This window comes from Schistocerca gregaria, chromosome 4 (genome assembly GCF_023897955.1).
Source record: "Schistocerca gregaria isolate iqSchGreg1 chromosome 4, iqSchGreg1.2, whole genome shotgun sequence".
In the NCBI taxonomy this organism is placed as follows: domain Eukaryota; kingdom Metazoa; phylum Arthropoda; class Insecta; order Orthoptera; family Acrididae; genus Schistocerca; species Schistocerca gregaria.
In genome coordinates this window covers 575328047-575352001 of record NC_064923.1, presented here as the reverse complement: position 1 = coordinate 575352001, position 23955 = coordinate 575328047, and the positions used below count along the sequence as shown (strand labels likewise).

Genomic DNA, 23955 nt, shown 5'->3' with positions numbered 1-23955 from the left:
ACTAGTGCCGACATTGTGCATGCTCTGTTGCCTGTGTCTATGTGCCTGTGGTTCTGTCAGTGTGATCATGTGATGTATCTGACCCCAGGAATGTGTCAATAAAGTTTCCCTTTCCTGGGACAATGAATTCACGGTGTTCTTATTTCAATTTCCAGGAGTGTATATTGTACCTCAAAAAAACTACATTGTACCTCAAGAATTATATTGTACCTCAAGAACTATATTGTATTTGTGGGTGAACTGAAGAAACAAAGAAAAAATTTAGTCCCCAAACGTCTTTGTTGTTGTTGTTTAGAAAAAAACCTATCCCCTGTTACATTATGAATGTATATGTATATAAATGCTGTGCATGTCTCAAATGACACTAGTTTTGCTAAGATGAGTGCTATTAAGGAAGTGAAATTTAAGATGGAAGGCAACAACATATATCTAATGATTGCATGGGATTTTGCCTATCATGCTGCAAGCATAGGTTTTTAGGAACAAGCGGCGTGTGTTCGTGTCCGCTTCTAAAGACATGTAGCAAACATGGCTGAAACTATATCTCCTGTGCTTGAACAAAGCCACAGGCATAGCATCTGGACAAAGCGACGTGCTGTCTAAGTAGGAGCTAGATAGAAAGAAAGACAAACACAGAATTTGAGATAAAAAATTCATTTGTTTTCATTAATCCAACTTCAAAGTAATTTTACATTTTCGTTAACAGACACAACACTATTTTCACACATCTTCTTTTTGAGCTTATGGATAGCAGGGCACCCGTAGAATTCCAGGTCTTGAATAGCTGCAGACTTGAAGATTCGCTGCATCCATGCGATCTTCTTCTCGACTTTGACGTAGATGATGGTTCAGGATGATCAAATATTCGAAGTGACGTCATCATTTCTTTATAAGGTATACCAGGATCGCCCCAGTGTAGTACATGAAAAACGTGTTAGCCATTTTGCACTTCTTCTTTTTAACGCACTTCACATCCTTGAAAGGTTTTGGCTATGCAACGCTTGCTGCGAATGTTTCTATTATTCCATCACTTTGTGTGAAGGCTTTTATTGCATAGTCTTTAACTATGAATCGCTTGCGTTCGATGTAATAAAGCCCTTGAACGTCAGCTACAACCCTTACACCCTGGGGTAACATCGTGAACTGTGCTGGAGCAGAGCTCTCGCTGCACATCACCTGTGAGTGGACAGTAGTTAACAACACGATCATGCAGAACTGGAGCATACGCTTCAGTGTGATCTGGAAAGTGTGTTGAAATTCAAATTCAATCCGTACATCTAAAGGTACTGATTTTATTATCTCATTCTGTTTTGAGCATTCGATCACGATTATTGGTACCAGCTTCTTGAAATTCTGTGGATTGAGTGGACATCCCTCAGTTTCGACTCAATTCCACGGAATCTCGCTTACATGTCAAACATTACTCTCCCACCGTAGATGTAAATTCTCGTATGGATAGTATTCGGAATTCAAGTAGACTCTGGCGTTAGTTAATTTGCAGTGGTCAAATTCACTTGAGTCTTTTGATGCATTCCCTCGCCTCTGAGTTTGAAATGCAAATATGATGAATTGAGGTGCCTCCAATTGAACTGATGTTTAATAGACCATGTTTGTGTTGATTCTGTAGGTAACACAGGGTATTCAAAAAACTCCCATGATTGGAAAGTTAACGGCAGGTAAGTGCCGGCATTTAGAACTTTTAAAAATTTCATGCGTTCATCAGCAACACTGTTGTGGGGCATTTTGCATACTGCACTATTAATCTTGATTTCGACGTCCTCTGTCTCTGTTTGAGTGTATGAATTGGCATTACTTGCACTCCGCACCAAAATAAGTTCCTGTTTGGCATTCATAATAATCGTTGCTTGTCCTCAAAATGACTTAAATCTGGCACGTCTATGAACCATCCTACATTTTCCAAGCTGTTCGAATCGGAGGTTGAGGCTGAAACGTACGTCTTAATGGTTGATGCTAGCCCAACATTACGTGTGCAGTTGACTTCTATTCGATTAAGTTGAAAACGGATCTCTTGAAACAGGAATGCTAGAGCATTACGTGACAGTTTCGAGAGTGTTACCACAGTGCCATCAGTTTTCTTAAATGTGGCCATCAGTTTTCTTAAATGTGCAGCCCAGATATAAGAAGCTCTTGCAAGGTAGTGTTAAGCGTCCTGATGGTGAATAACAATCCTAATTTCACAATTTTTGTTAAATCTGGTTGAAGCGTTAGGCTTATGTGAGTGGAAGTCATGATTTATAATTCGATTATCGCACTCCACTGTCTGAGTGACATTGAGTGACGTCATCGCACGGCTTGAGACCGATTGAAATAGGGAACTCGTAATCAAGGCGTGTTATCACCTTGCGCTTCTGTGGCACACTGACTGAGCTCTTTGTGCTAGACTTTACCTTACCCCCATCTTGTCTTAGATGCAGACATACAATGATTTCTTCACCCTGAAAGTCGGGAAGTCGATTATTCTTATCCACAATACGTAGCTCCAGGTAGTTCAGTATTTGAACTGTCACTAGGAGGTATATCGCGTTTGTGAGGGTCTGAACTATCTTATACCCAGTTCAAAACTGTACGGAACAATCTGTAAGTATCAGCTTATCGTTGAGATATGAGTTGGTTGTTATATTACACTCAACTTGGATTGTACTGACTGGTAGTATGTTCACAGCCTGATTTGATGCGTAAAATTTACTGGAATTCTTCTTTCGCAAAAGCTAGCAGTGAACCTATTGAATCTTTCTGCCTAAAGTCGATCGTGGCATTCTCTGTTCGTATCGCCCCCATCTTGGATACATCTGGCTACAATGGAGAGTGGGGTGTCACCCCTGATGTTCTACTACTGTAGAGTACACATAATATTTGGCCAACAACTTTGCTTCCGCCGCTTTTTCTCCAGGTTCGAGGTTTCATTGTGAAAAATGCACAATTCAAAGTAGTGACCTTCGCGTGCCGCTACTTGCTCCCATCATTCAGGCAGCATGCAAATCTCGCGGCGGAAGTTTTGGGCGTTTCTTTAGGATATCTATGAATCAATGCAGTATTGCGTCTGTCCATATGAGCGAAAGTGCTGGTCAGCCAGACCGTGTGCCATTGATCAGAAAAGGTGAACAAAGGGAGCAATGCTTGTAGATTACGGCAGGTGGAGTAAGACTTCCCGTTTTACGTTTCTAAATATCGTTTGAAGGGTTTATCTATCTCTAAACTGTGGCCTTTCGTCTTCTAGTGCACAAACGGATCAATTGCTTTCGACCACGATCTCTTGTGATTCTTTCCGTCGGTTTACATAGCTTCAAAAACCTTCTTTCTTCTACTGCCATGCCGGTGTACGACTTCAAAATCATTCTTCTTGAAGCTTTGAAACCATTATCTGCACGTGCATCATCAAACTCTTACCTAGCATTGTGGCTATTTGTGAATTGTAAGACATAGTAGAGTGAAAGCAAGCAGTGTATGCCACTGTTTTTATATCTCCATTGCCACCCATTCCAAAAGAAATACTATGTAGTTGTGCAGCTGAAATTTACTGTGACTAAATCTCCCTTAACACTCACTTAAAATCATGGTCAGATGCTGGTCATATCTCTTAAAACCGTGATCAAATGTTAGTCGTTGTGGATAAATCACTCCACACTATGACAAAGACTACACCGTTTTCCGCGTCCGCCCGAAAAGCTTCATACACTACTGCTAGTGCTGCCGTCTGTATGTGCATTAACGATTCATATTACTGTCACTTGTCCGTGTCAAAGTTTTTGTTAGTTTGCGGGAACATATTCGTCGTCCTGATACAGATTGCAATCTTCGCACCACACTACCGTAGCGTAGCGCTAAAATAGCAGAAAGCAAATGGCGCAGCCCGCGATTGACTTGAAGTGTCGTACAGTACTGTACTTCGTTTTCTGCATTTGAAGGGAAACAACACTGCAGCGCTAGATGCAACAAAGCTCCATTATACGACACCGTGGCTAGGTGGCGCAGAGGCCTCCAATTTGGTCCAAGTGTGAACGACGAAAAACATAGCGGCAGGCCATCTTTCTGCGAAGCACACGGAATCGCAAGGGAAGTGGCTGCCCCGGTGCTGGAAGACCGACGTATCACACTGGAGGAAATTGTGTAAAATGTGAAGGACAACCTTCGGTTAGGGTTCCACATCTTCCACGACAGTTTGAGAATGACAAAAATTGCTGTCCGCTAGTTTCCGCAATTGCTCTCATCCCTTCGAAAAGGCCACGGAACCGGTGCGGCAGCAGAAATGTTGCACTGTGTCATGTCAGTCAATGTGACATCTTTTGCTACGGAACCGCCAAAGGATCAAAGTAGGTAATGGAAACGTGTAGGTTCACCCACCGCCGATACAGGCGAAGACCTAACCGCCATCGATTCGGACTGCCATGGTGTGATGCAAATAGATTATGCTTCTAAAGGTGCAAACCGTCACAGGAACAGACTACCGAAATCTCTGACGAACTTACAGAGGCTGTGGAGACGAAGCGTCACGGAAAACTATCCAAGGCTCCATCCAACGCATCAGCTCGTTCTACACAGGATACAGTAACACACGCTGTTTCTTGAAAGATCAAGTTTTGCTTCGACCCCCCGTCCCTTTTCAATGTACTTTTGAGATGGCATTCATGACTTCTTTCATTGGGTGAAAAATCATTGTGTGGCAGCCATTTTTAGAATGCTAGCAAGGTGATTTTTCGGGCTGAACTTTTCCTGAATAGCCAAAATTCGGACTTCTGCAACCAAAGTCTCCGCCGACCCATCCATCATTGGGAAAAATGTGCTGAACTGAAGAGCGATTATTCAGGGTAAAAATTAGTACAGACCGACAAACTCTGCGAGGCTGCAAGGGACACGAAACAAGCGGTTTTCTCTAATCTCATTTTTTCCTGTGAGGATTTTTTAAAAACCGGTAGAGGGAGTTTTCTATGGATGAAAATTAATTAAACTAACAGACTCTGGAAGGTTACATGGGACAATGTTAACACTTTTTCTAATGTGTTTTCTTGTGAGGACAAACCAACACAAACAAGCTTTAATCTCTACATATAAAAGGCAATGTCCTAACTGACTGACTGACTCGTCATCGTCCAGCCCAAACCGCTAAGGATAGAAACTCGAAGTTTGGAGACAGGATGTGAATCTTATGATATAGGCAGCGTTTCGAAATTCCACTCCTAACGGGGTGAAAAAGGATATGGAGAGATTATTGAGAAATGTCGCTATTATAGCATTTTTTGAAGCTAAACCTCCTCGGTCAGAAATAGACATTTGTGTTTCAGAATTTTTTGATATTTACCTATTTAGGGGTAACAGTGGGTCACGATTTTTTTGAAAATACGAGTATATCACTATTAAAGAATTACTAAACTATTTTTAAAGCTATATCTATGAAAATTGTTATTTTATTTTTCTGTTAAAAATAAAAAAATATGTGTTTCAATGTTTTTGGAAATTGAACCTCTAAGGGGGTGAAACAGGGGATGAGATTTTTTATGAAAATATTTTATTATGAAAGCATTTGTATAGTTAAATACATGAAAATTTAATTTTGGCTTCCCAGTTAGAAATAAAAAATACGTGTTTCGCTCTTTTTGGAAATTCAACCACTAAGGGGTTTAAATGTGGTAAGACTGACTTACTGACTCATCATCGTCCAGCCCACACCGTTAAGAATAGAAACTTGAAGTTTGGAGAAGGTGTCGATCTTATACTGTAGCCATCATTTGAGAAGGGATTCTCCGTAATTCCACTCCTAAGGGGATGAAATAAGGGATGAAAGGCTTTTTGGAAGTATGCCGCTATTAACGGAGTTTATAAGCTAGAACTACGAAAACTGGTATTTGGTTTCTCAGTCAGCATATAAAAAATGCTCGTTTCAGCGTTTTGAAAATTCAGCCACTAAATGGGTAAAGTAGTGGATGAAAGTTTAAAAAAAAAAAATTAATACTAAAGAACTACTAAAGGATTATTAAGGCTATATCTGCGACAATTGGCAAAAAACTACGTGTTTCAGTGTTTCTGGAAATTTAGCCCTTAAGGGAGTGCAACAGGGGATGAAAATTTTTTGAAAATACTTCGTTACATTAAAAAAATTTAAAGCTACATTTGTGAAAATTGATATTTTTACTTATGTTAGATATAAAGAAATGGTTGCTAGGGCATGAAAGTTGTTATGGAAGTATGTCCACAAAAACACAAAAGGCTTGATTATCAAAAGCTTCAGACTCCAGCTACCAGAATCCTTTTTGGTAAGAGGTACATTCGGAAAAGACCGTGCTTTTGCGACCTTAATTAGAGTGAAAAGCTTGGATTTTTTGCAATTTGTGAACAACATAAAAATTCGATTAATAAGAACAAAAAAATCTCTGAAGGGCATACAGTCTATGCGATCGAAACATATTTCTTCCGTTGTTGCAGAGGTTCAAAACTGTCTCCACTGATTCGTACAGCGGTTACACCGGTGGGTCATGTTCTGTGTAGCACGCTCAAAGTCTGCACAAGTGTCTGTAAATCCTACTGCTGCTGCTAAGATCCGGTGAACCAGATCCTATTCTGATTCAACAAGAATTCTGTAAGCAAGATTGCATGTCTCTCGTCACACAAACGTGTCCAGGGCTTGAAAAGATTCTGGGAGACAACTATTAAGCAAAGCTTTCCCAGTACGTCACGGTTATAAAATTACTGATTGTTGAACACTTCCGTGACGGGCGCGACAAACGTCTACAGACTGCAAACGTAAGTAAAAATATGAGAAAATGAAATTAAATTTACTGATAACAGATGCGAATCAAGCACATGTTGACGTCGTTGTTCAAAAATATCGTGGGTCAGATGGCCATCAGGGCATTGACACGACTGTTGATGTCATTGTTCAACGGTAATCGACCGATCAGCTTAATAGTATTCTTACGCAAAAATTGCAGGCTTTCAAAAAAGAATTAATGGTAGCCCTCAACTACGTACCCTCAGAGTTGAAATATTAAACGTTTTGGCTGGATTCGTTGCCTAGGGGCTGGGATACGTAGTTGCCACATTACAAGCCAAATACTGCTGAATCTACAGTATACAATATGAATATCCACGTGAATGGAATGGCCGAAGGTTCCTATCACTTGGCAACTGCGAATTTTGAATGTAAGATAGAAATTTATTAACGAAAGATTTCAATTGAATAAAATCTGCAGGTACTGTTTTTAACGATAGCAGAATTACTTTTAAGAACGCCGTTTATCACTGTTAAACACTTATTGGTGTCGATGGTCCAGCATTTAAATAAGATATAAGTTGAGTAACAGGGAGATAATAGATTCCTATTTCACGTAATTGGTTATGAACAACAGCATAGCTCGTGAGATATTCACTTCTAAACGCATTCTACGTCTTCACTGCAGAAGCCAAGGAAATCTTACAAGTGCACAAGCCGGCGCTGCGCAATATTTCTATCTCCCGCGACACGCGCAAACTCCTCAACACTCTCCGAGTATTTCCTGCGACCGTCCGTCGCGCCATCCCGTCCAGCACCCCCCCGTGTCCTCTGCCACCTGATGCTCCTCCCCTACTTCCACACAGTCTCTCCATTGACTTCGGTAGTCGCATACCGTAGTAACGAGGGCTGTGATTGGCCAATGCGCTCCCACCATGTATCCAAGCCAACGCACACTCACAAACATACGAAATACTGGATTTACACTTAAATAACTTGAAATTAAATAAATATACCAAGGCTGGAGCATAACACGCACAAGCACACATTATTAAATACATAAAAAACAATTAAATAAACATATATCAAAGGAATAGAAACAGAAGTAGGCTAGTAGTCTAATGTCTCTGTGCTTTCTAAAACACAGTAAGTATTTGACCAGTTTCTTCATGAATACTACACTCCTGGAAATGGAAAAAAGAACACATTGACACCGGTGTGTCAGACCCACCATACTTGCTCCGGACACTGCGAGAGGGCTGTACAAGCAATGATCACACGCACGGCACAGCGGACACACCAGGAACCGCGGTGTTGGCCGTCGAATGGCGCTAGCTGCGCAGCATTTGTGCACCGCCGCCGTCAGTGTCAGCCATTTTGCCGTGGCATACGGAGCTCCATCGCAGTCTTTAACACTGGTAGCATGCCGCGACGCGTAGACGTGAACCGTATGTGCAGTTGACGGACTTTGAGCGAGGGCGTATACTGGGCATGCGGGAGGCCGGGTGGACGTACCGCCGAATTGCTCAACACGTGGGGCGTGAGATCTCCACAGTACATCGATGTTGTCGCCAGTGGTCGGCGGAAGGTGCACGTGCCCGTCGACCTGGGACCGGACCGCAGCGACGCACGGATGCACGCCAAGACCGTAGGATCCTAAGCAGTGCCGTAGGGGACCGCACCGCCACTTCCCAGCAAATTAGGGACACTGTTGCTCCTGGGGTATCGGCGAGGACCATTCGCAACCGTCTCCATGAAGCTGGGCTACGGTCCCGCACACTGTTAGGCCGTCTTCCGCTCACGCCCCAACATCGTGCAGCCCGCCTCCAGTGGTGTCGCGACAGGCGTGAATGGAGGGACGAATGGAGACGTGTCGTCTTCAGCGATGAGAGTCGCTCCTGCCTTGGTGCCAATGATGGTCGTATGCGTGTTTGGCGCCGTGAAGGTGAGCGCCACAATCAGGACTGCATACGACCGAGGCACACAGGGCCAACACCCGGCATCATGGTGTGGGGAGCGATCTCCTACACTGGCCGTACACTTCTGGTGATCGTCGAGGGGACACTGAATAGTGCACGGTACATCCAAACCGTCATCGAACCCATCGTTCTACCATTCCTAGACCGGCAAGGAAACTTGCTGTTCCAACAGGACAATGCACGTCCGCATGTATCATGTGCCACCCAACGTGCTCTAGAAGGTGTAAGTCAACTACCCTGACCAGCAAGATCTCCGGATCTGTCCCCCATTGAACATGTTTGGGACTGGATGAAGCGTTGTGTCACGCGATCTGCACGTCCAGCACGAACGCTGGTCCAACTGAGGCGCCAGGTGGAAATGGCATGGGAAGCCGTTCAACAGGACTACATCCAGCATCTCTACGATCGTCTCCATGGGAGAATAGCAGCCTGCATTGCTGCGAAAGGTGGATATACACTGTACTAGTGCCGACATTGTGCATGCTCTGTTGCCTGTGTCTATGTGCCTGTGGTTCTGTCAGTGTGATCATGTGATGTATCTGACCCCAGGAATGTGTCAATAAAGTTTCCCCTTCCTGGGACAATGAATTCACGGTGTTCTTATTTCAATTTCCAGGAGTGTATATATCGAATATAAACAAAGACATAGACGAATAAATATATTAATAAGCATGCCCCTACCGTTTTCTCGTGCAACTGTGGAGTACTTATGGCCTGACGCAATCAACAGTAATCAGCCACTTTGACCTTTAACAACTCATGTACTATTCAAGTTACATGCCTGTAATTCATACCAATTTAGGTTTACACTAATAGCTTTCTAAAGACACGTCGATCGACAAAATCGGCTGAATCGTTTAGATTTTGGAAATTCGTTGCTGAGTGTTACTTGTATAATTTACAGTCAGATACTTCCCAGCCACGCGGTCGGGACCACGTTCTGGGGCTACCCCTCTTGCTCCGGCTAATGTTCGGCACCACGCGGTTGCTGACGTCTCCCGGCTTGCCGAGCGGCCTTTGTGGCCACGCCAACTTCGAACCTCGAATATTTTCAGGGCGCCACGACTCGCTCGTTATCGCAGCAGAAGATACACGCAAGAAATGAAATGATCGGCAATTCGATCTCAGGGCGGTTCAGCAAAGAAATATTCCAATAAGAAACGAAAGGACATATAATGTGCCCTGTCTTTCTATCCTCGAACAATTCGTCAGCATCCTTTCTTTACTGGCAGTGAACAGAAAGACACACACATACGTATACAATAATAGTTGAAACTCTGGAAACCACAGCACGCAATGAGGTGTGCTTTTCTAAATAAACTCGACTTACACATTTCAATTAAATATAACATATTTAACTAAATACAGAGATAAGTAGCAGCAGATGCTTGCACTTCTTGGGATCCAACAGAGAAAAAGCGCCACAGACTAGCGAGAATAAGTGAAGTACATAATCAGTTCATCTTTCTTTACTGATACTACGCATTGTTCATTTCCGCTTGGCTCTCTTGTTAAATGTCTCTGGCCAGATGATATCATTACGACTTTAATTTAAAAATGTATTTCTTTATATTGAGAAAACAGGAAACATTATTTTACCATATGTTACAGTATTAATACGTTTCTACAAATACGGTTTTGAAACCAGTTTCGGGGCAAGGCATAAATGTCTTTCAGACATAAGATCACATATAACGCTTTATACGCCGTGGCACAGGAACACCAATGTCACTCCACGTTCCTGGTAACTGTCGGTTCGCGATCGACACACAGGACGATTGAAATGTGCCCTTCACACTAGAGCTATATGCATTGTCTTTTAGCCTCCCTGACAATGCTATGATGAGGAAATTGTAATGTTTGTCATTTAATGGTCTTCATAGGATGTATGGCCCAATTAAGCAGTCACCAACAGCATCTGCCTAAACACGCACGCAGAATTGCGACTGAAAAGCACTAGTAAGTGTGGGATGCAGGTTCTCTCACGCAAAACGTGGGGAATTGTGGAAGTAGAAGACCATTACACGCCGAATATTCCTTCATCTGTAAACAGCACAGAGGACGGAAATTTAAGATGCACCTGACGCTGTTACAGGTACCACCGCGAAAACTGTGGCTATTCATCTGTTTCCAGGTTCTGCACACTCCATCGGTGAAATGGATTAATAACTGTTGATGAAGGACGTTCCTTACATTCGCCTGATTCCTCCTCATATCAAGCACGAGTGCTGAGAGCAATTACACCGTCTTCCGGATTAAAAAATGCACACAGATAATTACGATATTAGAGAGGAATGTCTGTTTTGGTGTCCCGTGCAACCTCCCAGAGTTTGTCGGCTTGAATAATTTTCACCCTGTATAGAGAGCGACCACCACCAACCAACAATATTTTTGTAGGCTCCATCTCATACCTTCTCCTTGTTGCGACCATGGGGAACTCCTGAACATTAATCACATCTTCTTCGGCTGACCTCGATATAGAAGGGAATCCGACTGTCTGCTTACGGAGCTGGTCCGCATGTATCAATCACGTCCTCCTAATGTGTTACTCGTGTTATCTACGAAGAATTTACGCATTTATGGAGTATTCGTGGCACTGGTTTTGAAATTTGGAATTAACTGTAACTTCTTTTATCAGTTTCAACATTGTGTTCACAGGGAACCAGCAACGTTACTAAATTTCTTAAAGCGTTTATTAACGATTCTGTCAACAGTTGCAGTTCTTATATTAGGCGACTAGTTTCAAATCTTACAGGTTCATTTGCAAGACTGGCCTACTGAGGCTGAACTTAGTGATAAACATCGATCGCCTTTAGAGAAATCATTACAAGTAACATTAAATACCCTGTCATTCCGCCCCTACAATTGAGAACAGACTGTATTCGGTTAGAAAGAGAGTCCACAAAATTCTGTAGGTACGTCGCTTTCAGGTTAAGCCACTCGCTGAGGATCTGATCGCGTAGTTCCAGTTCCAGTAAGTATATATATATAAAAAAAAAAAAAAACTTAATCATTAGTGTCATGCAATATTTTGTGTAATGTAATTTCTTGTACAGACATCTTTTATTAACCTGACACGTTCCACATCATTACGAAGTGTCGTATTCATGATCTATGGAACAAGTATTAATCTAATCTAATCTAATCTAATCCACCAAATTGCGGGCATGTCGATGTCGGCATTTTCCCCGCTGTTCCAGCATGCCCCACAGAATTTCTGTGAGGATCAAGTTAGGTGATTCTGTAGGCCAGTCGAGATGTAACAGGGTGGGGGAGTGTTCAGAGAACCAGACGTGTGTTCTTCCAGCCAGATTAATATTACTGTTGTCTTTATCTTGCGGTGTGCGCAATGGACTCTTGCGAGGTGACGAACTCCAAACGTTCATTGCATGCAGTTTCCATCGCAGTGCTCTCTCTTCAAAAGGTTGGGATGGACCTTCATTCGCAGTCTTCAGCAATTCCTGTCAGGTATGGAAGCGATTTTCATACAAAAGTCGTGAAATGTATCCCCTATCCCTCTCAGTCAGGATCTTTTTGTGGACACTATTGTGACGCTGTGTTTCGTGGCCACGTGTCTTTCATCACTGTTTGCAGACACATTGAACAGTCCGCCTTGAAACGCTAACAAATCCAGGAACTTCACTGGCCGTAGCCATGGGCAAGGCCAAACAGCATCCCCCCTTTTAGCTACTCTGTCATGTCCTTACATTTATCCATGTTTACGTACATAAATGACTCACTGATCGCTACTGCGTTAATATTCATGTAGAGGCAGTACGCGTACGGTTGAGCACCTAACGAGATTCCTGCGCCATATGTAAAGGATTAACGATTCATCTGCACATGCGCCTTGGAGCGATTAATTTTTTATCCGGTGAGCTTATTTATTTCAGTATTATACTACGACAGCGTGTATTTGGTTTTTTTGTATTATTTACCAAGTAACAGCAGTTATTTTAACTTTCTAACACGTATGTTTCGACTGGCTGTATGGGTGCAACCGAAGGCGAATAAACACAAAACCAACACCATCAACAAGTATCATGGTCACAGCTTGATTTTCTCGAGGTAATAGTTAAACCTTTGAGGCTATCCATCGCAGACAACATGTACAAGCGATGGGATCAAATCATTTTCAATGTAAGGCTCAATTATGTGAATGGATTATGTAGGGCAGTACTGCAGTGCCGACCGTCCTGTTGAGTCTATTGTTCACTGGTGAGATTTCTCTCAACCGTGTTGATGTTCAACTGCAGCAGTAGCCATGTTTTTAGGAGTGTAAATCTATATGCTATGTTCGCTCATCGATTCTTGTGGCTTGGAATTTTACATCATCGATGAGTAGAACCTAATTTGCTGCTACTCCGTTTCAGTGGTGTTCATTCGGGATGTGGTCCATTCACATTTAGATACGAATGTCCATGTGCATGATTTTTATAACTGAACCTCGTGTTGTGAAGTGGTACAATGCACTCTTTAAAACAAGATCTAGCGCGCCATAAAATTATCGCACTTAAACACAGGTGTAGGAGCAAGCAGAAAAGTGGAGAATAACTTACCGTGTCGATGCCGGCGAACATCATGTCCAGCGCCATCACGATGGCTACACGAGGGTCGTCGTTGGAGATCAGCAATCTCTCCAGCACGCTGAGTTCTCCAGTCGACACGTCTGCTGGACCGCGTTTCTTCATGCGGTCCATCGCCTCGTTGATGCGCCGCAGTGCCACCCTGCGTGCAACAAACTTCTGAAAACGCAACTGGGTCCTTCGGTTTTTAAGCAACGAATGTGGTCCATGGTGAAGTTCTCTCAGGTTAGCAGCTGAATCAAGGTGTCGTTCTGCGTCAATGTTTCGACAAGCTTTTACTAGTCATCTTCAGTCGAAGTGAAGTCTTTAGCAGCTGAATCAAGGTGTGGATCTGCGTCAACATTTCGACAAGTTTTCCACCAGTCATCTTAGGCGATGTGAAGTCTTCGCCTGAAGATGGCGAGTAGGAAACTTGTTGAAATGTTGCCGCAGAACGACACGCTGAATCCGCTGATAACCTGAGAAAACTTCATCATCGAGATTCACTCAGACAGATTGCAACCCCACGCATCGTACGTGGTCATCTAAGAAGTGTAAGTAGGCTGTTTACGTTTTTATGCTGGTAACGCCATGTAGCGCTCTCTATGAAAATCACTGACTGTGGCTGGTTGGCATTGTTGGAATATTCGCTATTGTAGTGTCGGGCAGTTGGATGTGAACAGCACGTGGCGTTGCGCAGTTGGAGGTGAGCCGCCAGCAGTGGTGGATGTGGGAAGAGAGATGCAGAGTTTTGAGAGCGGACGATCTGGATGTGTGTCCGTCAGAAAAACGAAATTTGTAAGACTGGATATCATGAACTGATATATATATATATATATATATATATATATATATATATATATATATATATATATATATATATATATATATATAATGACTTTTGAACACTATTAAGGTAAATATATTGTTTGTTCTCTATCAAAATCTTTCATTTGCTGACTATGCCTATCAGTAGTTAGTGCCTTCAGTAGTTAGAATCTTTTATTTAATTGGCAGAATTGGAGCTCGCTGTATAGCAGTAGTTCGAGTAACGAAGATTGTTGTGAGGTAAGTCATTCATGAAAATTGTAGATTATTGTTAGTCAGGGCCATTCTTTTGTAAGGATTTTTCAAAGTCAGATTGCGTTGCGCTAGAAATATTGTGTGGCAGTTTGGTGATAATCAGAATACGTCAACAGAGAAATGTCTGAGTACGTTCAGTTTTGCTCAGCTGTTTGAAAATCTAATAACGTAAGAGGTTTACGAGCACAGTAATTCATTAATTTTTCTAAGGGTCGGTTTCAGAAGGGAAGCATACATACAAACCGTCAACCGATTTCCTCGTCATATGTAAAATGGATACACACTTAAATACAACAAAATTGGCTCTTCTAATATGTTGTAGTGAAATGTTTTCGAGAAATCTAGGTTAAATGTCTTACGAGTGTGCTGAGTACCACACCAGTGATCCAGTTGTCGAGCAGCTGCGTTAGGGCAAACGACTGATGCGGCAGACGGGAAGTCACTTAATCTTTGACCTAGTACTTGAATCCCTACAATGATAACCATTTTGCTACATTCTTGGAAGTATATAACAAGAAATCGTGATAAAGTGAACATTTCGCTATCGACAGATTGGCGCGCGTACCGCAAATAGCCCACGGATCTGTAGTGGGCCACTCCTGTTCGTTATTTATACTAAACCATATGCTCTCTAGTATTACAAGTGAACCTAAAATATTTCTGTACGCTGCTGACATAGATTGGTAGTAAAGGGTGTTCTGTGCAACGCTGGCACTGTTTCAGATAGAGCTGTTCAAGACATAAGTTCATGGCTTGTAGAAAAGTAAACTAACGCTAAATTGCAGGAAGACTCAGTTGTTACAGTTTCTAACACACGATTCAACAAAAACTGATGTTTTCTTTCACAGGGTGGGCATATGATTAGTGAAACTGAGAAGTTCAAATTTTTAGGTGTTCGGATAATAAACTGCCGTGGAAAGCCCATGTTTCGGACCTTGTTCAAAGACTTAATGCTACCATTTTTACTATTAGAGTAGTATCTGAAGTAAGGGATGGTTCGATACAAGAAGTAGTCTACTTTGCTTATTTTCATTCGCTTATGACGTATGGTGTCATATTGAGGTAATTTTTCCCATTCTCAAAGCGTATTTTTGGCTCCGAAACGGACGGTTCGGGCAGTCGACACCTGTCCATTAGTCTGGGTATTCTGGCACTGGCCTCTCAGTACATATATTCTTTACTGTCGTTTCTCGTTAACAATATTAGGTTATTCCCAAGAATTAGCAGCTTTCATACAGTTAACACTAGGCAGAAATCCAGTCTGCATTTGGATCGCAATTCCTCGACTCTTGTGCAGAAAGGCGTGCAGTACACTGCTGCATCCATTTTCAACAATCTACCCCCATAATTCAAAAATCTTACCAATAATTCGCGCGCTTTCAAATCTAAACTGAAGAGTTTTCCCATTGGTCACTCCTTCTAGTCTGTTGAGCAGTTTCTTGAAAAATTAAGCTGATTACTGTGTTAAATTGTTGATTGCATTTACTTAAAATAATACCTTGTCGTTTTTTGGATTCATAACTATTTTATTTTATCTGTTACTACTTTTCTATTGTAATTTCAGGTACTAACACGTTCCATGGAGATTTGCTCCTCAATTTGGTCCTGCGGAACTAGACATGTAAAATATATAAATAAAAATGTACATTATTCAGAGGCTGTATATCTCAATATGACTTCACTCTAGTATATACATCTACAGTGGACATGATAATAATAAGAATTTGTGAGGATATGAGCATTTAAAACTTCCTAAGAGATTAAAACCGTGTGCCGCAAGATACCCGCACTCAGAGGCTTGCCTGTCGTAGACAGTAATCTTACAGGCTGAGCTATCAAGACACGACCCATGACCCGTCCTCAAAGCTTCACTTTCGCCTGTACCTCGCATACTATCTTGCAGACTTCACACAAGTTATCTTGCATGCCTTGTGGGTCGAATTGTTTATGCGCAGCCGAGTGTGCGCTGTTTTAAAGCTACCTAACAGGTGGACCCAACATCTGCCGCTGTTCAAGTTCCTTGTATAGCATAGCAGACCAGGTAACAAAACTAAACACGAACTACGATGATGCACTCTGGTGGCCATTTTATCTGTCAGAGAGAAGTGCGACACCAATTAATTACATACTCGGCGATGGTGTGTACGTGTACGGAGTTAAATTGACGTCTTTTGGATGCTCCATTTTTTTTTCTGGCAGTACACTTATCGATACATCCGTGCGGCTATTGCAAATACAGTGTATATTATTCAAAGCAGTCATAACACAGTATGACTTCATTGCGATATGTACATGTATCTGTCGACAAATAAATGATTATTTCATCATGATTCCTTATTATACAGGGTGACAAATTATTGCACTATATGAAATAAAAACGTCATAACTCCTGAACGGTTCAAACGTTCAAACTGCACTGTTGGCCGCAGTGCATGATGGGAATTAGTGTGCGCTTATGTGTTTTGGTTTAGCGACGAAGGCTACTTTCATTTGGATGGGTTCGTCAGTAAGCAAAATTGGCGCATTTTGGGGACTCAGAATCCGCATTTCGCGATCGAGAAGTCTCTTCATCCTCAGTGGGTGACTGTGTGGTCACAGAATAATCGGTGCGATATTTCTCGATGGAACGGTGACCACCAGATGATACCGAAGGTTTTGGGAGATTATTTCATCCATATTTTCCAAAGTGACACCGATTTCGACAAGGTGTGATTCACGCAAGACGGAGCTCTACACCATCGAAGCAGGAGAGTGTTTGATGTCCTGGAGGAGCACATTGGGGACAGCATTCTCGCCCTGGGGTACCTAGAGGCCACTGGCATGGGCCTCGATTAGTCGCCATATTCTGCGGATCAGAACACATGTAACTCCTTTTTGTGGGGCTATATTAAAGACTAGATGTACACCAAATACCCCAAAAGCATTGCTGAGCTGAAAACAGCCATTCAGGATGTCATCGACAGAATCCATGTTCCGACACTTCAGCGGGTCTTGCAGAATTTCGCCATTCGTCTGCGCCACATCATCGCCAATGATGGCAGGCATATCGAACATGTCATAACCTAAATCCGAATATCTCGTAGTGACTTTTACATGTTTGTAACTAATTAACGCTTTTTTTCACATAGTTCAATAATTGTCATCCTGTATCTTGATTATACTTCGGTTTAAATGTATCCGATAATTATCAATATTATTTTCATTATTATTGGAGTTTGGACCCTACTCAGCAACAAAGCGCCTTTTCAGAGTTTTGCTTCAGCTTTACTATGGCGTCCGTACCACCTTTATTCTCACAATAATCGCTCTTTTCCGCCTTTCAGACCAAGTTGTTCCAGTGTGCTTGGGTTTCTCTGCCTGTTTTCTGTCTGGTACATTAAGTTGCGATTATCTTACTATCTTCGGAGCTTCTTTTATTGCATAGGTCCATTGGATTGTTTAAATTTCAGCCTTATTGCGTCTTTTTCTTAAATTCCTCAGTCTGTCCAGCTAATCTGTTGCTCCACTCTTTTGATATGCATATAGAATTTTAGTCTGCGTTTTTCATATCCGAATAAATGTTAGCGTACTATACTTTGCAACTTCTTCATTTGCTCTTAGTCTGTATCTTCCTTCTTCCGTATAACTTGAACCTAAAATTTTTCTGATTGCTTTTTGTTCTTTCTTTTGGATTTCTTCATTGTCACTCTTTCTGTTTGAAATGGGTGTTTCAGTCCCATGAAGACTCTCTGGTTTGATGAACGTCTATAGCCTAGTCTCAGTTTCGTACATGTTGAGGTGATTTTTTATTTCATTAGAGATATCTTTTGTTAGTATGAAGACTTTTTCCCTTCTGTGGCTCGTTTTAACTAATATATTACAAGCATTATTTCCATGTGAACAGAATCGGAAACCTATGGAGGCTTTGAATTTTATTTTCATCCACTGAATCTTGCGTAAAACTAGACTTCAGTGCCATTTGAAATTGTAAGAATGATAACTTTATTCGATGGACATTTTCTAATTCTGTCGTATAGCTAGGTAGATGGCATAAAACTGACGTTACAGTTCATCGTAATAAAGCAAGCAGTTTCAGCTGAAGGTGTTTAGTTCCAAGTGAGATACGGAAGTTACTGAGAAAGTGAACGGAGAAACAGGTGCCGCTAACCTCAAATGAGACCGCATTTTCGTCTCTGTGTAAGAGTATGCAGGTGACGCTAATGGTGACCATATCGAACTGCCGTAGATAACATGTTTTCCTCGTGCTGTAGGCCTCTGAGGTTCCTTTTAGTTGCTCACTTCGTTGACAATCACTCACCTCCTTGTCGTCAATCATAAAATCTTCTACAGTTATAAAAATTATTTATTTCTGAAAAGTGAAGCACAACCCCCTTTCAGGATATGTATCCCATCTTCAGATACATATTAAAATGTGAGTCCACATAGCATGCATAAATGAGGTTGACATGTGTTAAAATAGTGCATCCCTGGTACACAACCCAAAGTTGAAAGTTTGAGCATTTCAACTTTGCGTTGGGCTTGGTACGGATCTGACCGGTATCTATGCAGCACTGTGTTCGAAAGACTGCCCACCTATCCCTTTGCGAATCTAGGTGTGGCGCGCCCCTAAGCGCTAACCGTTGTCCTCTTCTGCGAGAGACTTTTGGGGTTGAGTTGATCTGGAAGAGGAGACCAAAGTGTGACGTCATCGGGTTCTCGAAGGAAGTCGGCCGTGCCCTTTCAAAGGAACCATCCCGGCATTTGCCTGAAGCGATTTAGGGAAATCACGGAAAACCTAAATCAGGATCGTCGGACACGACATTGAACCGTCGTCCTCCCGAATGCGAGTCCAGTGTGCTAACCACTACGCCACCTCGCTGGGTGGGCTTTTGGCAGATCTAGGTTTGAAGAGGATATACTACGCAAGCACGAAGGTAATTCGAAGTGTGATTGCAGATGGAGACCGTACATTACTGGTGGGACAATGGAAAATGAATCAGTGTGTGCAAAATAGAAAACGCAAGAAAGTGATGAGGATACGGGACTGGAAACTGAAGGAGGATTTTAAAGTGCCGAGAAGTATAGAGAATTAGTCACCCAAAAATTTCCAAAAGAAGTTTTCTGCGATGTAGAAAAAGAATGGAGTTTATTCAAAGACACTTCAGTCGAAGCAGCACAAAAAGTATGTGGTAGAACATCTGGAAAGGAAGTTGGTGGGGTGATACCACAGTCCAAGCAGTTAGGAGAAAAAAATGGAGCATGGAGGAAGTGGCGGAAAACTAAAAATGACGAGGACCATAAAAGATACGTAGAGAAAAAGAGGAAGTACAAATAAATATTCGAAATAGCAAAGAAAAAGGCATGGGAAGAGTTTACAGAAAAACTTGAAGATGTGAAGAGCAATAAGAAAAAGTTCTCTGAAATGATTAAAAATAAAAGGAAGGCTTCGGAAGTACCAGTAAAGATGGAAACAGAGGATGGAACTGTGATTGAAGATCCAGGGGACATAAAAGATCTCTGGAGAGGCCATTTTAAGACCCTGTTAAACGCTGAGGAGCAGGTACACGAGGAAAAAACAAATAATGGAGAAATTGTGAGAAGTTGGGAAACAGAATTAGGACAAATTACACGGAAAAAATGGTAATAGCTGTAAAGGAGATGAATGGGGGGGGGGGGGGGGAAGCCCCAGGAACTGATGAAGTATCAGTGGACATGATAAGAGCAGCAGGTCCAGTGGGAATGCAATGGCTGTGTAGAGTACTATCCAGTGTGTGGAGAAATTGTACAATACTTGACGATTGTAGAAGAGGAGATATTGTTCCCATCTTCAAAAAAGGCAATAAAAGACTTTCTAAAACTTGCACAGGAATAACCTTAAGAGTCATACAGCCAAGACTTTTGAAAGAATTTTACTAAATTGAATAAGTGAAAAGACAGAGGAGCTGAGGAAAGAACATCATGGGTTTAGGAAAGGAAGACGCACGATCGACCTGATATTTTCCATACGTCGACTGTTGATTGGGGAGTATAACAAAAGGGTGATAAGGCATATGACTCAGTTAACAGGGAAATACTCTGGGAAGAAATGAAGAAGATAGATATAGAAGATTGATACATTAATGTAATAAAGACAATGTACAGGGGACACAATTGTAGAATTAGAACACCATTGGGGAACTCTGAATACTATGAAATAAGACATGGACTTAAACAAGGATGTATTCTATTTCCCGCACTTTTTAATGCTGTGATGGACGTAATGAATAGGGAAGTTAAAGATATAGTAAAAGAAAAAGACAAAAGTATGATTTTTGAAGATGATATTGTAATATGGGGTGCTAAATAGGAAGATGTACAGTTACAACTGGATGTGTGGAAGGAAATAATGAAAAGGTATAGATTAAAATAAATAAAGATAAGGGTGAAACAATGGTATTTGGAAGAGATAAAGGGATCAACGGAAATTATACTTTGAATGGAGAACCCCTCAAAGTGGTAAACAGTTTCACTTATTTACGGAGTGAAATATCTAGTGATGGAAGAATAACCAAGGAAATTAATAGGAGCTTACAGAAGGGAGGCAATTTCTACCAAACAATAAAACACCTGATTTGGAATAACGAAGTTTCAGAATAAGCAAAACTCCTTATGTATAAGAGTTACTACTTCCCTATTGTCACCTATGTAGGAGAAACAAGGACAGTGACAGAAAGGGACTAGAGGAGACTGCAAGCAGGGGACGTAAAATTTCTCAGAGCAGTTAAGGGAAAAAGAAGAATGGACAGAGTAAGGAATGCAGATATTAGAAAGGATCTTAAACAAGAAACTATGAGAGAAGAAATTTGAAAAAGAGATTAAGACGGCACTGGCATGTTAAGAGGATGCGTGGGCAGAGAATACCCAAAATTATGGAAGAACTAAAGATGGATGGAAAAAGACCTAGAGAGGGCCCAGGACACGGTGGAAAAAGGAAGTGAGAATATCTGTGGAAAGGAGAGTTGTGTCCTGGCAGCAAGTGGAGGAAGAAAAGTGGTGGGAGGACCAAGCTAAATGGAGAGGACTCGTCAGCACCCAGACCCGGCAGTAGCTGGGGCGGGATCCGGATACAGATATATGCTGCTCAAGCCATGTACCAGGGATGCACTATTTTAACGTATTTTAACCTCAGTTATGCATTCTTTGTGGACTCAAGTTTTAAAACGCACCTGAAAGTGGGATACATGCCCAGAAAACGGGTTGTGATGTCCTTTTTCGAAACAAGTAATGTTATGATTGACGATGAATAATAGTTGTGGATGTCCCGTCCACAGAAAAGTGTGCCTCCCCTTGTCTATGTAGATCGTTACATCATTAGTATTATTTGAGGATCGGTTGGGTGGAAGTTCATGAAACAAAGTGAATTGAGATGTCACTATTAGTTTATTGTATACTTTGTTGACATGTATTATGGTAAGAATCACGCTACGGGATTCGGATAAAACTTCAGTTTCCATGAATGATTCAATCTTGGAGGACGTTATCTTCTTGCTAATTATTGTCCAATATCCTTCCGACAAGCGACCGTAAGATTCGTTACACTATTTGGCTTTCTTTTGAATACTTCCTTCGACAGCGTGTTACTAGACAGAACAAAAGCAGTAACGCAAGTAATAGTTCCATTTGAATTTGTCAATTTATGGTTCGTTCCTCAAATATTTATTCTGCTGGAGTGTCTACGGAAAGCAGAGCCTGAAAAACAGGACACACCTTACTGCTCAGTGGCTACGGAAGTGCTATCTAAACGTAAATAGCACTTTTGTCGAATTTTCACCGAGCCAGTGCTCTCGTGCTTTTACGGTGAGCCTATACTAATAACCACAAACCCAATGAGGGAGAATAATAACGGCGATGAAAATCCGAGAACTTTGAACAGTGGAACATAAGAAGTCCCCAAACTTACACCATAGATGATTCAGATCACTCTTTTCTTAGCTAAGAAAATTCTCTGAAAATTCACAATATTGTACTGAAAGAAAAACAGTCATCTCATAGGAAGCTGCAGGGTTAAAATACTCAAAATAAACCAGAATCTGTGGAGATTACTCTAACGGTGCAAACAGCGGCACTCATCGATCCTTAATGAGGTGCTCTATCATCTGATATAAAAAATTACAGTCTACTTCAGCACCTCCTAAATACATGCCTAATAAAATACTGCTATGTTCATACCAACCTTCAGTTTGAGAACAGCTTTACCAATGTTTATCTTATTGATCCAACTGGCTGCTTTCGACGCTGCCAGCACTCTTTTTTCGTTCTATTAGCATTTGCGAACATCCCTAAGAACCAAACAGAACTCAAGAATATCAGTTTCTCCGTGCTTGGGGAGCACTACTGTTCCTTATTTTATTCCAACACCGTTTTCGGCTTTTAAACTGAAGCAGTTGTCTAGTGTAATCTGATATTGTAAATGCCACTAAAAGTTGTATGTAATGATTTAATTAACATTTAAATAATATACATAAGAGGAAAGTGAGAGTCAGGATATGGAAAACTTTTTTAAGTTTACGCATGTACAGTATAAGTGCAGAAAAAAATAAAATAAAAGTATAGCTTTCATTGGCGAGTGACAGTCAAATGATTAAGAAAGTAAAATCTGGTAGATTTAAAAGTGAAATAACCAACAACATCGCAGGAATAATGGGGCTCTCACGATTACAAAAACCATAAATTTTGATAAATTTAAAATATTCACGTGCTTTAGCATTAAAAGGAATTATATTTTGACATGTTATAAGTTTTAGATTGCACGATTTACCAGTGAAAAGCTAAAGGTAGTTTTCTGAATCTAATGAAACTCTAAAATAGTCGGAGTGGACGGTACGTAAAGTTACGTCTTTAAGCGTAAGCGGGCAAAAGTTAGAACGCTAGGAACTACAGAGGTCGCTGCCGTTATCTTGGGCGCAAAGTGTGCTCCTTACGTGATAAGGACGTGTTTACTAACATCTGAACGCAAAACGAGTGATTTCAACGGAAGCTGTCAATAACAATGTGGTATATTTAATCTCCAGAGTCCAGAGCTGTAGCTGAGTGCCATCAGGAGGATACTAGTTCGATTCACGGAACTTCCAGGGATTTTACTTTACTGGGAGGACTGATATGGTTTGCACTCAGTGACATGAGGCCAACTGAGGAGCTTCTCGGCCGATTAGTAGCGGCTGAAACGTCAAGAAACAGACAACGACCGAGAGGCCGGTGTGCTGACCTCCTGCCCGTCCCTAGGGCCAGGGTCAGATCAGAAAAACCATGTCCGTGAAGTATCCCTTCTAAATTGTTTGAAGCATTACGAAGTTGTTTTCGGTACTGTGCACCGTGCGGCTATTTGTATGAGGTGACCTGCGAAGACGGATTTGCTTCCTATGTTTTTCCGTTTTATTTCTGTGTGTTCTTTGTATCGCGTTTTAAAATTACCTCCTGTTTGTCCGTTGCGCTTTACAGTGAGTTTAGTAATATGTGTATGCCATCATTCCGATATAGGTTTTACGTTGTGTTAATGTTGTGTGTTAAAATACGTAGGAGTGAAGCTTCTGATTTATAAGCTATGTGTAGATACAACTTGGTTTTTACCTGCTTTCTCATTTTGTTA

The 23955-nt window shown here is 41.5% G+C and overlaps 1 protein-coding gene across 1 annotated transcript in view; it reads right to left on the bottom strand.

Annotated features, from left to right (window-relative positions):
- LOC126266726 (probable cytochrome P450 301a1, mitochondrial) overlaps positions 1-23955 on the bottom strand; it is a 286151-nt gene that overhangs the window by 44557 nt on the left and 217639 nt on the right. The window contains exon 8 of the mRNA XM_049971202.1: positions 13263-13431. Within this exon, the coding sequence (XP_049827159.1) occupies positions 13263-13431 (169 nt within the window). The remainder of the gene's footprint in view (positions 1-13262; positions 13432-23955) is intronic.